Consider the following 16,602-nt stretch of genomic DNA (forward strand, 5'->3'; position numbering starts at 1 on the left):
TCAAAAAGGAAGGGAAAAACTACCAGCACACACACAGGAGAAAAGGTCGGCATTCACTCGTAAGTACTTATAATATTATAAATTTTTGGTGTTCAGAATGGGATATGTCAATTAAAATCAGCACAAATTAATTTAATGATGCTGGTATGAGGAAACTACAATAGGCTACAAGATTTCATTAGTCCAGTGATTGATAACTGATTTAAATGTAATTTCATATTTGTCAACGTGTCACACCGTATACATAAGTGTACTAATACTCTTTATGGTTATGCCATAATTAATTATTAATACACTACAAAATAAAAAGGGTGTTCCGTGAAATTTTCAAGATTTGTGAAGTGTTCCGTCGTAGGAAAAATCTGGGAAACGCAGATGTATTGGTCAGTCATAGGTCGTATGCGATGAGTAGTATGTTTTCTCAAATCGTCTACTCAACTCTCCCCCCCCCCCTCAAGATTAAATCCTGAGTGTGCCACTGTTGTAACTTCTCATGTTCGTTTTTACATGCTTTTTGTGGGGAGATTACAATTAAAGAAATGTCAATTTTGTCTGTAATAAACTGGTATTTGTAATAACTTAACCATGGGTCTTTGTTAAAAAAAATATGTCACATGACGTCATCATGTAATGCTGTTAATCATTATTTATACGTCAATTTATACGATTCGATTCGAAATCCATTTGTAGAGTCAACATCAGCAATGAGTGAATTAAGTCTTATAGAAGCCGAAGAATGAATTGATATAAGTAACGATCGTACGTTGAGATTGAAGCATTCAGAAATGTGTCTGAATTCATTTTGGTTAACAACTATGAAGGAGTACCCCAATATAGGATTCAAAGCACTTAACATCTTATTGCAATTTTCTACATCTTATTTGTGTGAACTGGGTTTTTCTGTACTCGTAAATATTAAAAAAAAAGAAGAGAGAAAGACTAAAGGCCCTTGAAAATGAGATGAGAATATGTCTCTCAAAAACAAGGCCTGATATCAAAGAAATATGCAAACAACACCAGGCACATATTTCACATTAAGTTCATATTTTATTATCTGAACCTTTATAATAGCTTTTGTTTTGTATGTTTTTGGGTTGTTTGAAAATAAACCAATTTAATTTAAATAAAATCTGTTTTCTTTTAAAAACGCTTTCCTTCATATCTTTAGTATCTGTAATATCAATTTATTTATGGGTTATATATGCTAGTCTTTCAGAATCAATTAATCGGCACTTTACTTTCCATAAAAAGAAAATAATACTAGGGATGCCGAGAAATTTATTTATTGATTTTAGTGTGAAACCAGACAGAAAAGTTTGAGAACCACTGCTATAGAGCATGAGAATATAAGATCTAGTAAAAATATATAAATGGCGGCAGTTGACGATTCACGGAGTTTAAAGTAAAGAACAACAAAGACAAAGCAGGGTTGAGAAATACGTAACAGAAAAATATAACAATATGACATTGAGAAGGATATGGCAGGATACATACAGGTGCTTCCTGATGATGAAAAGATGGCGAGGTACTCAAGCCAAATAAAATAAATAAATAAAGATTTCATGATATTCATCCATCCAGCAGGAAATTATTACTATAGTTCGAATCATTTTCCGCATTTTTTCAATAAAAATAAATACATTGAAACCAAAATTGAATCACATGCAAATACTTGTGTATATCCTAAATTTCAAATTATATTAAATTCTATCTAGCACAGAAAAAAATTACAGCGATATTTAATTTTCACATTTTCTTACTGTATTACTGTAAATTTTTACTGTATTATATATTACCTACAGATCTTTTACATCATCATCAAATTCCTGATATATACCCTCAAGGGGGGTGTATGGGATATGATAGTACTACATGAAAAATAACTTCCTATCCACCATTTTACTTCAAATCAGTCTGTTACCTGTCAAGACTCCACATTGTCTGATCTTATATTTCTATCTTCTATAAGCCCTTTTTACTGTATCAATCCACCTATATCTTGGTCTTTCTCTGGGTCTTTTTTTCCTACCAACCTGGCCGAGAATACTTATTTTGCTAATCTTTCCTCTCCCATTCTGTTTAAGTGACCATACCATCTGAGATTAACACTGCAAATGCATTCCTGGATATTGACAATGTCAAGTTCTTTCCTAATATCCTCGTTTTTAATATGATATTGCCGTTGATGCCATCTGTTCATACACCTAATCTTTCTCAGGACTCTCATATCTGCGGTCTCTAGTCTTTGGTCAAGTGTTTTACTTCTGACTCAGCTCTCAGATCCATAAGTTAAAACTGGTTTGATCACTGTCTTGTATAATACGGTTAATGTAGTGTTCCGACTAATTTCTCTCTTATTCCATATGAATTTATTCAGTTGACTTCCTACCATACCAGCTTTGTGTTGATTCTGTTGTCTATTTCCTTATTTAATTTACCATCTTCACTAAAAATCGTTCCTAAGCAGCTGAAATGTTTTACTTGTTCTATAAGTTCTCCATTCTCAATGCAGTTGATATTTTCAACGATTCTGCCTATTTTCATTGTCTTTTTATTGCTGACCTTCATACCATATCTATTACAACAGTTATTCAATTTAGTCAGAGAATCTTGCAAATTTGTAGGAGATTTATTTAGAAGTATAACATCGTCCGCACAAAGCAAAGAGCTGATATTAACTCCTCCAATTTTGATATCAGGTTTAATACCACTTTCCTTCATAATGTGATCCATACAGATAATGAATAACAGAGGGGATAATGCACATCCTTGTCTGACACCAGATTTAACGTTAAACCATCTTCCTGTACTTTCTTCAATTCTCACTGCTGACTTACAATTAAAATAAAGAGTAAGTATTGCTTGATATAATGCCCCATTGATACCATAGAATTGTAGCGTTTCGAATAGCTTCTCTCTTGGCACCTTGTCATATGCCTTTTCCAGATCTACAAAACTTAAATACAGATCTTTGTTATATACCCATGACTTTTCAACTATCTCTAGTAAAGTGACGATCTGATCCTTACAGCCTCTATTTGGCCTGAATCCAGCTTGTTCTTTACCAAGCTGGATTCATAACAATAATAATAGTATACAGAAAAATCCAGTATAAAAATTACTGAGTATATTCATTTTTATCAAACTTGTTTGTTCGGCTGGCGTTTCTACTGAACTTATATGAAATAGACGGTTTCGTGGTTTTGTTTAAGTACACATTGCAAGCCAAGTGTAGATTAACTGCTTATATGTATGTGCTTGGAAACACATACATGAGGATTAATTAAAATTAAAAGAAACACGTATTAACCACAGTGAAAATTATTTAATTGTAAATATTTCATCCTAAGTATCTTAGGACTTCATCAGTACAGTAGTTTAAACAATAATAGGAATAACATACAGTTAGGGCTCATGATTACAATAGAATCTCATTAAACGTGCGTAACGTGTTACAGAAGTAAAAAAAATAATTATTATTATTATCATACACAATTTTGTATGACAATTTTCCATACTTTAGGAATAGTAAGAACGTCGTTGTGGTTTAAATTTGGTCTGTAGTAGGGCTTCAGATTTATATAAAAGTTCATGTTTATATAAAGATCTATGTAACATGGATTACAACTGTTTCTAGATAAAATTAATCTTCATCATCGCATCAACTTTACGTTAGAAAAAGAATCTCCACAGGGTATCTCCTTTTCGAATTTACACATTCAAAGAAAAGAAGACGGCTCCATCTCCACGTCTGTCTTTCGCAAGCCTACATTTTCAGGTTGCTACATTCACAATTCTTCCGCTCATCATCCATCTCAGAAATCTGGCATTTTTAAATCATTAGTTTCCAGAGCACACAAATTCCTCTGAAGAATCTCTAAACCAAGAATTAGAAGTAATCAAAAATAGAGCCATCCTAAATGGATATAATCCTATAACAACTCAAAAAATCATCAGCCACTTTCCCACACATCAAACCAGACAAGAAAAAGTCCATAGGATTCCCATACCTTACGTCAGAGGCATCTCCGAACGTCTTTCTAAAATTATGAAGAAGTACAATTTTGCCACTACTTACAAACCTATCAACCAAATTTACAACTTGTTACCTTCTCCTAAGGACAAACTCTCACCTTTGATGTTGCCTGGCGTTTATGAGATTCCATGCTCATGCAAATTGTCATACTTTGGACAGAGATACTTAGGATGACATATTTACAATTAAATAATTTTCACTGTGGTTAATAAGTGTGTTTCTTTTAATTATGAACTCACCACACGTTTCGTTATTAAAAAAAATACATGAGGATATATGTGTGTGTGTGTGTGTGTGTGTGTGTGCGTGCGTGCGTAATAATAAATGTACAAAATGTATATAATAATAAATGTACATATTGTAAATGTATGTATATAATAATAATAATAAGATGACACGAGCAGACAGAATCCGATCACAATTTAGTAGTGATTGCTCATATCATGTTCAAACTGCGAGAAAATCAAACGGAAAGTGCTCGAGGAAGAATCGAAATCCATTAAAAAAAAAAAGACTGGGATGTGATGTTCGCAATCATGAAGGCGGAGGAAGAACCAATCCCAGAGACGGAGAAGCCGCAAAAGAGGTGGATTTCACAAGAGACATTAAAGCTATTTCAAGAAAGAAGCATTAAAGATTAGGAGAGATGTCTCAGTGGAAATGGAAAAACAATATTGAGCGAAATGCAATGAAGACGGTTAGAAAGGACGAGGAAAAGTGATTAGAGGCGCAGTGCGAGAATATCAATAAATACTGTGGTGAATACAGAATAGGAGAAGTATATAAGTTGTAAACAAGAGTAGTTTAGAAGAAGTGGAGTCGAACGCTGAGAACTATAAAAGATGAAAAGGGTGAAATCCTGATGAACACAGAAGAAATAGGAGTGGCAGAGAGAAAGAATATACTGATCAGAGTTATATGACATATAAGGGATATGTTGCGGTCCAATATATACTAACTGATGAAATGAAAGAAATATCACTATCTTTTCAACACTAGGTTCAAAATCGTAAAAGGTTTGAGGAAAAACGCTAAGATTTTTAGTTTAACGGAGCACTTAGAACAAATTTTATACACAAAATTATGGCCATTAGTTGCATTTTTTTGAACATACAAATCTGTACATGTTTCGTAAAACAAGATAAATTTGTATTTCCATAATTTTCTTTTATTCTGTTTTTTTTTTTTTTTAATCTGTACTATGACATGCAGAAGAGTCTGACATTTGGCAGTATTCCTCTACAAGCATGCTGATCTGTCATCTGCATGCTTGTAGAGGAATGCTGATGTCAAAACAGTGATTCAAGCGCAACGAAAAAAAGAGTGAAGATCACTGGTGGTGACTCACTAAACAGATAACTAAAAACAAACAAGAAACAAACGATTTAAAAAAAAATCGTACACATATATATATGTGTTACGTAATCGCATGTCAATACAGGGACTCTATCATCATAACAAATGAATCCAGGTGTTTTTGTCATATGTACTGTAAACGACATTTCATTAAACATCCTTAAGCCAGAGAGAAATTATCGTTTATCATTTCTGATCCTTTTCCGAAATTTAATAAAGTTTTAATGATTAAAATAAAAATTTACTTAAGAACTTTAATGATAATAATATATTATTATTATTCAACATTTTTGGTAATAAAATTAGAATTATACAATTAAGAAAGAAAATTTTTCATTGTTCAATGCTGAACGTCAGAGAAGTTTAACTATGGGATTTATTACACTTAACGTAGCAAATTATTTAATTTCGATTCGTATCAAAATAGAATTATTGCTTCGAATAGTTCAGTTCAAATAGTTGTCGAGTTTTGCCAATTTCTGTGCCCGCTAAAATAAAATTTGAACTACATAGATATTTTTTCTTTGTATGAATAGATATTTTCTTTGTATATCATAAATCCTATAATTTATTGTGTGCCTTTGCAAATGTTCTGACATAATTTTATAACAGTTACAGAGGCACACATAATAAATTACAGGACTTATGATATACACAAAGAAAATATCTATGCAGTTCAAAGATAATTTTTTATGAATTTTCCAAATCCAAAATTTGAGTAAAATTTTTCCAACTCGAACAGAATGGTACTTGGGCATTTTGCGAAACCCACATAAAAATTAAGCATTGTTAGGCAACAGAAACCCATATATTTCCGATGATAATTGAGCTGTGTACGAAAATTACTCGGTTATTAAATTGCAGTCTTTTAATATGACATAACACGACAAGACAGGAATTTTTTAAATTTATTTTCAACATATTAATTTCATTTGAATTGATTATTTTTAAAACATACAACACAGTTACATCCAATTACACAGTATCCTCAATAAAATCAAATAAATAATAAAATAAAATCGGTAAATAAGTGCAGGAACAGTCAGCCTTAAGTGCTTTTATTTTATTTTTTATTTTTTACAGCAGTTCAAACTGTTTATATATAGGCCAGACTTTTCATTGGCTAGGATGAGAAAGGTGTGGCCGGATAATTTATCAGTTTTATTTCGACAGCTCTATTACAATCAATAGATTTCCTGTGCAAGTCCATTCAACATAGCTGATTAAAAAGTAAATCTTACACAACTTTTACGAGAATGCAAAAAAAGGAGGAAAGTCAGCTTACCTTTTACCAAGGCCAAGAGGAGAATTACTGTATCACTAGTCTGACAACCTAGAACCTGTACACTAACTGTTCCCACTGGCTCCACCACTTTTACCTGGGCAACTACAGACTTCTCCGATACGTTATTGTACGCCTGGACGAGGATCTCGTGCACTGCGACACTATCAGCTATTTTCTCAACCACGTAAGTCTCAGAAGTACTATTATATTCCGCCAGAACACGCTCTCCGGCAGCGAAGGTCACGACCACCGAGACTTGGGTGCCCTGTAATACCATGGTCGTGACACGAACGGTATCACCTAGCAGCACGTGAGGATCTACAGCCGCGTGCAGACCTAACACCTCCTTCTGAACAGTGACCGGTGCCTGTAGGCTGACTATTTTCTCGCTCACCATGTTGCGTAAAGTAACCGATACCCCATAGCTTCCAGCAAGTGGGAAAGTATAGGTGAGCGTGCAGTTGCCAGAATTGTCATTTGGATTAGGCTGAGGACATGACGCGCAGTCGAAAGAGAAAGTCCAAAAGCACATGACGTCCGATCCTTTGATATAGGTAACCCAGAAGGTTAGCGATTGACCTGTCCTTAGAATAGGGGGAAGACGAGGTTTAATAGTAACTCCCCGAATTTGATCTTGTGCAATGACCATATGACTTGCGTCTGCAGAACTGACGGGATTGAATGCAGTAGCCTTCACTCTATATTTGTCTGCCCGTCGAAAGAAATACTGAAATGACATAGCACTCTTTTCGCGCTGATATTCCGCAAGGAGAGTGCTATTCTCACGGGAAACACTCCATCTAACGCGGATATTGAAAGTAGACTCGCGTACAAGTTTTAAAGTGAAGTTAGCCAGTTTGCCTGCAACAACATGACTATCGCCCATTATCGAGCCTCCTTCTAGAACTTCGTATACTTCAAGTGGCTCGGCCAAAGTAGCCGAAATGTTCTTTTTTCCATCTGTTACGATGACCGACGGCCAGAACTTCCCCTCCTGTGTATAAACGTGATCCAGTTCCACCACTAGAACACACCCACGACCGTAACTGGAGGCTACCATCAACTCCCGCCGATGTCTTGTACTCTTTGCAGGTTCAGTGAGGGGATGTCGGAGTGCTTGACTGCCCCCAGGCAGCATCAACACAGAAGCTGAAGTTCGGTTGGTGGTTGTCACAGAAACTAGAAACTTCACAACAGACCCGGTGGTCGTTATGGGAGACATATCTCGATTTAGGGAAATGGTCACGTTTTCCAGCTTGAGATCAACAGCAAACTGTAAAAGAAATTTAAGATACGAAGTTCACTTATAGAAAATAGTAAATATGTTTACAGGAAAACAAACAAACAAATATATATATATTTTATTTATTACTTACTTTTATTAAAATTAAAATTAAATTAAATATTACTTAAAATTACTTGGTTATCCTAATATACAATATCCCCAAGTTAAAAAAATTTATTACATCTATATCTCCTCCAGAGATTTTTATTAAAAATAAAAACATCTTGTTGCAACTTCTATAGGTAAAGGTGATAAGGCTCCGTAACACTAAAACCTTGGTATTTAGGGTCTAGCTACTCACTGAGGAGACCTCAAAAAAGGTTGAAACCGGTCTGGGTAGTGACCTCACCCATAATGCATTGCAGTATACATCTTCTAGTGAGATGTGCTTTACATTATGGGAAAATACTAAGAATAGTGATCAGAGCTTAACTCACCTTTACAATGAGTTACCCTGGTGTTGTAACATCTTTAGACTTTAAGTTTGTTTCAGGCGCAAACTTAATTGTTTGCATACTTGGGATTAGGAGTTAAAATAACCAAGTCTATAAAATTACTTGGTTATCCTAATATACAATATCCCCAAGTTAAAAAATTTATTACATATATATATATATATAATTATGTAAATATGGCAATGTGGCTAAAATGTGTCATTTATCAATTCTAAACTTAGTGGAGAGAATGTAACAAAAAAAAAAATCAAAACAACGAAACTATATAAACAAACAAAAAGTAGAAATTGAAATGAAGATATGGAGCGATAAACGAGGAATCCCTAAACAATGAAGATTTAAATGGAAAAAAGTGAAGAATGTAATGAAGTGGTGCAAACACTCAAAGAAAAAACAAAAGGTAAGGATGATGACAGAAAAAAAAGTTAATGAAGAAGTTAAAAGAAATGTACATTTATTAATGTAAACTTTAATACGGAAGAAAAAATATCTTAGATTTTTTTTTTCTTTTAAAGAAATAAAAAATTAAGCAATACAGAAAACGAACGGTAGAATTGCAAATCATCATCACAAACTTGCATGCCTTTACATCCAAATGTCCTTGGCTTTCCTAACAAGAAATATATTAGGATAAGGTAGTTTTATGACTATGGAATACATTTTGTCTGTAAATTGCGTGTGTTCTCATGGCCAATTTGAGTGTCTTTTGAGAGTTTCTGGAAGGAAAATTCTTCCACCACATTATGAGCTTGGCTAATCCGCTTTCAAGTTGAAAAGGGAGTCTTTATAAAGATTTTTCGCATCCTAAATAGGATTTTAATCCAGGACTTTCCAACCAAAGGATTGCCCAAACTAACTCAGCCTACTGAGGCACATGATTACAAATATATACTCACAATAGCTAGATGCCAAAAAGAAACAGCAGAATCATCTAGGATAGCAAAAAGAAATTATAAGCATTCTGAAGCTAAGCAGTATGAGAGGATGAATATCCTCGTTAGTTTTACAGCTACATTCCTATCTGGGATGGTGCTCAAGAAATTTATCAAAACTAAGAAACTACCCTCCACATCTCAGCCGATATACAGATAAAGCGATTTGGATATAAAGACATGGGTTCGAAGGTCGTCTAGGATTTAAAGAACCTTTATCAGGAGTTTTCAACTGAAAGTGAGTTAGATGGTCTCAGACGGAGTTGGCAGGTCTTTACGGAGACTAGTGTTTTTCATCCCTCAAAAAGAATGTACTTTACAGCCGTATCATAAAATGCTGATACGATTAACCGCCCTATCATAACCAGTATCAGGTTTCTGAAAAGCCAGATTGCTTCACCATGACGGGTCATTGGGCCTAACGCGAAAGGGGGTGGGGGGGTCATGATGAACTACGGAACTATTTGACTATAGAAGTAAATTATTAAAAACACACTGCAATACAGATTAACTAACCATCCCTGAGAAAGTGATCGTTTCTATCCCTCCCCCTTTCATATCAACATACTGAAAAATCTTAAGTGAAATCGTATATATATACATTTAGAAAACTATTTCATTGCTCTACCATTCGATTAATCATGAAATTCCAGCTATTTCACGTCGCATTTGTAACGGTGGTGTCCGCTAAGTTCACCGATTTCATCAAGTAATACTTGATTACGATATTCATTCAATACCATAAAATTACTATTATCTTTTTAAATTTTAAAATCCGAAGGTTAGTCTTTTCACAATCAGTGAACTTGGTAATTTATATGAATAATTATAAATAACTATATCAATGAAATTCATTAACTATAATGTCCGAACCTGAAAGGACAGAATTAGTGAAATCGAGTCTGTACGAGAAGGATGTAATTATGAAAGACAGAGCTGTTTAAACGGCAGAGGAAAAGTGTGCACTACATTATAAATATCCACAAAAGCTAGTGATCAGGATACGAACTGTTAATAAAAATTAATAATTAATAAATTGACCTTCTTAAACAGAAATTTAGCGGTGTATGTTTATATATATATATACACATTTATTTATAAGATGTATTTATTGACTGTACATATCCATGCACAAAAGCTCATCATTTATGGTTTGAATTGCTGTTTACAAGTTTTGCATTACATGGATTAATTCGTTTTAGAGAATGAGGGCAGATAATGAATTTTCTATATAGCATTACAAAACCAACCATTTTTAATAATCTTCACTAAGATTCCATTAACCTGAAAGATTAGTAATCTATGGTGGTTTCAAGAAAACATTCTAGAATATAGAGATGTTATCACCTATTTCCTTACATTTTGAACTTAGTGTTTAATATATAACATGTTGCCAGAAAGTGCAATCTCTAAGATGCATATGCAAAATTTTCCAAAAAAAAATTCTGAAAGAAATATATTCGCCCGATTTCACTTATTTAAAAATAAAATAAATTCTTCGCTGAACATTTTCATCTTGAAGAACAAGATGAACATAAGAAAAGAAAAAAGTTATGCTACACCTGTAAATATGGGATGATTCCTCAATAGCGAATACTAAAAGCGGGAAGTAGTTAGATTTCTTTAACAATGTCCTTAATATGAGTACTTACTATATTAATACTGGGTGGAATATTATTAGCATTAGATGTCACATTTTTTCTGAAAATTCTTAGGTAAGGTTTTTGGGGAGTAAACTAACAAGAAAAATAATACATCTCAGTGATGTCTCGGGCGGAAAAGTGTTTTGAATGATTTTTCAGAAAATGTCCATCTTCTTTTCAAGGAAAAGATGGACACTTTCTATCTTAAAAACGATACAGGCTACGTTTAACTCCTTTTCTGTTCGCTTTTGTTGATTTTGAACAGTCAGCTGATAAATTTCTCTCTCTCTTCGTTTATTAAATATAACCCACTTAAAAAAAAAAGGAAAAAAATATTTAAGTCAAAGTAACCAACAACGTGAAGGTGCAAAACAAACTGATGAATCTCATTTTCCAAATGAAGATGAGTTCCCACTTTTTTTAAAAAACAATACCAAGCTGTCACCAGAAGCACTCAATCGGAAATTATCTTCATCCTACAAAATTGTGCTTGCCATTTTATGCATTTTACGGAACAACACTGCCAGCTGTCACAGACCACACTACTGCTTGAAAATAAGGTTGGAAATTTCATACTTCCAAAGACAAGGCCCAACAGTTCTTCATCCTTTCGATCTGCTGTACTAGTGAACCACTCGTATTCGGAATCACCATTCAAAATGATACTATCTTATTTAACACAAGTTTCAAAATATACATAATGGAAAATTACACCAACGAAAGGTTGTAAACCTATAGCAGACTTAATAATGTAGGTGAGGAGTGACACGGAAACCCTACTCTACAGAGCAAGTTATGGAAGAAACTTTTTTAGCCAATTGGTGGTTCTAATAAACAGAGTAGTGATCAATCACAGCGGAGAATGAAAATCAACATCTAAAATAGTCATCATATCATTATACGCATAAAACATATACTGTTTTTTTTTTTCAATAGACTATGTTGAAATTAAACAAATGACTATGAAACTTTAGTGTAATCAGACAGAGAGAGAAGTTCCTGATACAGAAGTCGTGGTTCCTGGTGTCCAGTCAGCAGTAAGGGAAGAATTGTAAATAGTATTTTACTTCATTTTTACCATATTTTGTTATCGATGGAAGCTTAACATCAATTTCGTCAGTGACATATTGCAAAATTTTTCAACCAGAACTGTGAACAATAATATAAAAGAGACTTGTATTTCTCCTATATATATACGTATATACATACCCGAAAATACACATACATTTTCTTCGAAATGCGCGAGTTATGATTTTCTCTGGCATTCAGCAATTGATATCACAGTAAAAACTCCAATAGTTTCAATAATCAATTAACTTTTTTTTTCTTGTAGCTAGTGAAGAAAAGATCCATTTTGAAGCAAACGATTTTTGCGTTTCTAAGATGTTTACTATTGGTATGGATCTGGTTATTAATTTATCCCCAAGAAAACCTATATCGATCTGACGATCGTACAAATAACAGCCGCAAGAGAAAATTAAAATGAGATACATTTCCGGCAACTGTGTAGAAACTTCAATTTCTATTACTGCCTGATTCTGATACTGTATGTACGGCTGGCATTCCGCAAATTATTGTACAATGATTGTTTGTGCTGCTTTGTGAACCCCGCCCTAGCCTTTGTAATTCTGTTTAGATAGGTGCATGTGAATGCGTGCGTAACTATATAATTAGGTATACGTGGAAAGCTCTATTGCTGACCACATGATCAGCATATCCTGTACCGCCTTTTCTTTGTTGATGTGGCAAATAGAAATGCCACGGTTTTGCATTTTGGAAGCTATACTTCGTTATTTTTCAAGGTTCTCTTAGGGCGTTATGATTTTCTCTAAAACATTTTTACTTGGTTTAAGGTCAATGTTTAAATATATAATGTTATCTCCCCCCATCCTCTCGACATACACAAACGCTTTATCTGTACCCAGATGGGGATAGAGATAAAGCGAAAAATAAATAAAATAAAATATAATTATAAAACGCAGAATACAAAAATATCTGGATTAAATGTACCGATTTTAAAGAGAAATTCGGCTAAAAAACAAAAAGGTTATCGATCTACTATTGTCAATGTACTCAGTATATCGACAACATTCAAGAATGAATTCGAAGGAAATTGGTAAAATACATAATTAGTGGACAAACGTATTTAATCAAAGATACAATTATCCGCAGTTCAAAGCCATATCTGACATATTTAAATAAATGTATCTTTTCATTCGTTTTAATAAGATACTGCTTAATACAGAATATCTACAAGATTTTTCTTTCTTCTCTGTATATGATAAAAAAGTAGAGGATCGAAGGGTATCATACAAGTGGCACTTGGAAGCATAAAGGCGAAGCAGAAGAATACGAAAAGACTGGAAACGAAGTGCAGCAGAATGAAGTGAAAATTCCAAGCGTAGTGGGAGAGGTGTTTCTTACTTTACGCCAGTTTTGTTATTGGGTAACTTATTCAGATGGTTTACTTAAAATTTTTGTTTGTTTACTTGCTTGTCTTCCCCTTCTCACTGAAGAACTATTCAGAATATCGTGTTCCAATGCGGTCAGCAGTTAATTATAGGAGTAATGGACAATCTTACGTAGCCTGTATTGTAGACTGACAAATAATTGGAAGAAAGAAAGTCAATTTAGCAAAGTCTGACAGTTCAACAAACGGAAGAATGCTGAACGCGAGACATTTCCAATCATCATTAGGATTTGGATGAAAGAGGACATTGGCTAAATGATGCGTTTACATCATATAGTAACTCATGTTGTTCGTTTAGTTTCGGCGGGCACTTACATTTACTCGTGGATTTCAATCGTAATCAGGATGAAATATTTCACTCTCTAATACGATACAGATATTATCGATGTGTAATAAAAATATCTGAGTTGAAAGACTAATGACAGCACTGTGCAATCTTTTTCAAGTTAACACCACAAATATTTAGTTAAAATATCTCTACGCTATCAAATCCTAGGATTATTTATTAACTAACACACGCAATATTTGAAGGATTCTCACACTCCAAATAGAATGAAAAAAAAAAATTAAATAAATGAAATCACATCCTCCATTGGCCTTGCTGAAAACTAAATAAGGAAGTCGTTCAAATGCAGAATATCAATACGAAACGCGATGTTAGCAAACCAAATAGGCATTGCGACACGTCTTCTGCCCTATGACCCTCGTTCCGTTTAAGGAAAAACAGGTAAAGACCTGTTAGACAGGTAGAGCTAATGGTAGACAAAATAAACACAACAAGACAGCCAGGTGATATTAATTAAACTTGGTTCAAGAATGAACTTGAGGACACTTACCACAGAAAATTCCGACTGTAGGTCGCCATAGGGAGTTGTGACGTTGACAGTGACTGTATAAACACCCTCTTCTTTAAAAACATGTTCCTGCAAAGTAAAATTACAATTAAGAGTTTATACTTAAAAACAAAGTATATTTCTAAAAGTGTGTTGGAGTAAATATTGCTGTACACAGGAGAAAATAAATAATTTATTTTTGGTAAAAGAAACGGCAGCGGCTTTAGCTCAATACCTAGATGAATGTGATAATTGACTTTAAGTACATCTTAATTTAAAACTTTTTGTTTAGTGAGATTACTTCCGAATCAATATAATAAATAAGTTCGTTTGCTGCACTGAAAAAAAATCTTTATACTGAACAACATGATTTTAAAAATAACCCAATAAATGAATGTGCTGATGTTGGAGAGTTCCTTTTTCATAATATTTTATATTCCATTACAAATGCTTAAGCTACACCACGTTCTCTAGGCGATGAGTTTTTATTGCTATCGTCGACAAACATCCCTAAAGAAACATTCTTGAAAGGGTTCGAAATGTAATCAAGGCGCATCCATTTTCTTCTGAATTTCTTACTGTAACTACAAATGCATGATAGGGAAAAGAATTCGGATGTCTAGTCAGAACCAATTCACGTCCTCAGAAAATGATATCAAGTGGTTGGCAGGAGACAATTCCATAGTTATACAGAATAATAATTTGGAATGTAATATGCTTCTGGAAAAATATTTCACCTCGATGTCTTGCAGACTATGAAGTGTGCTGCTTGCATCTGATTTAAACAGGACATTATTCAAAAACTGCATTAAAACAAAAAATTTAAATACAACTCACCATCAATCAAAAATATTGAATATTAATTGAAAGTTATCGTCTTACTAATAAAGGAAATAAATCGGAGTTACCTTAGATAACTTTACCTTAAAAAAAAAAAAAACGGCTAAGGGAAAATCATTTCTCAAAATTTACAAAATTGGAGCTGGGAGAGTTTCGAAAGCACTTTAACAACAAAAAATTTGGTTCCATTGAGAGCAATAATTAAAATCTCTGATGAAAAATATTACTGGTGCAATATATCTTGGATCACAGAAAACTTGAAGACTGGAAAAGTGGGTAGCATAAAAGATCGCAAAAGTTAATAAAACCGTGAAAATATAATCCTAGATTGATATACTTGATTATCAGAGCCTTTTGTTCTGAGAAAAAAAAAAAAAAACCACACTAATACGAATATGTTGCATTCAAGGCAAAGGGAAACTAATAAATATCGTAACTATTTCATTCTACTTATCTTTCTGCTTTCAATTGCTTCGTATTAAAAGTATTTTCTGGGAGGCACGTGTGAGTCAATTTATCATTTTCTTGATTGTGTGTGTGGGGGGGGGGGGGGAAGGGAGGTAAAGGCACATTAATGTCTGTTATGTGCACCAAATTCACAATTCCGAAATGGCATTCACTTCGAGAAGCGCGTTTGGATATCTTTAGTATATTACAGATGGAAATAATATTAACGAGAGAGGAAACCTATAGCAAGACAGCTATAATGGCTGGCTATGCTAGAAACTGATCGACACCATGAAAGGTACGTTAAAGTGACAAATAAATTTATAGCCAATGACGTCAGCATATTTTCTTGCATTTTTGAGAAAAACATACACCACCATATCGATAACCCTTAATTCAGTGTTTCTCCTGTCTTTATACAAAATAAATAAATAAATAAATAAAAAACACTGACTGCAATTTCAGAGCTCCTCCTCCTTTTTGTATGCCAACGAAATGTGAAGTTTAGTACAGAGGTAAAAATCGACGCGATCTACAATAACAGTCGTTTAGGTTGTTCTGTTATCAAGAACGAGAGTCATAAAATACAAGATGTAATGTGTGATAAAACACGTTGTTCTATAACAGCTGCTAACGTGAGCTGTTTCTATTCATTGGTTTTTGGAAGAAAAGAAATGACGCTGCTCTGATAGAAGTTGTAGAAATACCTACTCACACTTTACACGGTCTTAAACATATGAAGAAAGTGAGAGGAAAAATCTCATTTCCTCTGAAATTGCGTACGCTGTTCAGGATTGTAGACTGCATTCAGTAAAATACACATTTCCCAATGTTCGCTTAAAGACGCCCATCCATTGTCCACGATTAAATGGCGTTCTGCTCCTCGTGAAATACGCAGCGATGATAAGTGATAATAACGCGATTGGTATCTACAGTGAAAGAGAAAAGTAGGAAATCGTATATAATGCAGTCCATTCTACAAATAGTGTGATACGCTAGTGAAGTGTATGCCAACTAAAG

At 33.8% G+C, this 16,602-nt stretch overlaps 1 protein-coding gene across 1 annotated transcript in view; it reads right to left on the reverse strand.

The window, feature by feature from the left end:
- LOC150105440 (uncharacterized) overlaps window positions 1-16,602 on the reverse strand; it is a 763,287-nt gene that overhangs the window by 272,148 nt on the left and 474,537 nt on the right. The window contains exons 7-8 of the mRNA XM_090394153.1: window positions 14,299-14,385; window positions 6,678-7,950 (exon numbers count right to left, since the gene is read on the reverse strand). Coding sequence (XP_090250279.1) covers window positions 6,678-7,950; window positions 14,299-14,385 — 1,360 coding nt within the window. The remainder of the gene's footprint in view (window positions 1-6,677; window positions 7,951-14,298; window positions 14,386-16,602) is intronic.

This window comes from Typopeltis vanoorti, chromosome 6 (assembly GCF_054136105.1).
Source record: "Typopeltis vanoorti isolate ZY-2024b chromosome 6, IOZ_Tvanoo_1.0, whole genome shotgun sequence".
NCBI classification, from domain to species: Eukaryota; Metazoa; Arthropoda; class Arachnida; order Uropygi; family Thelyphonidae; genus Typopeltis; species Typopeltis vanoorti.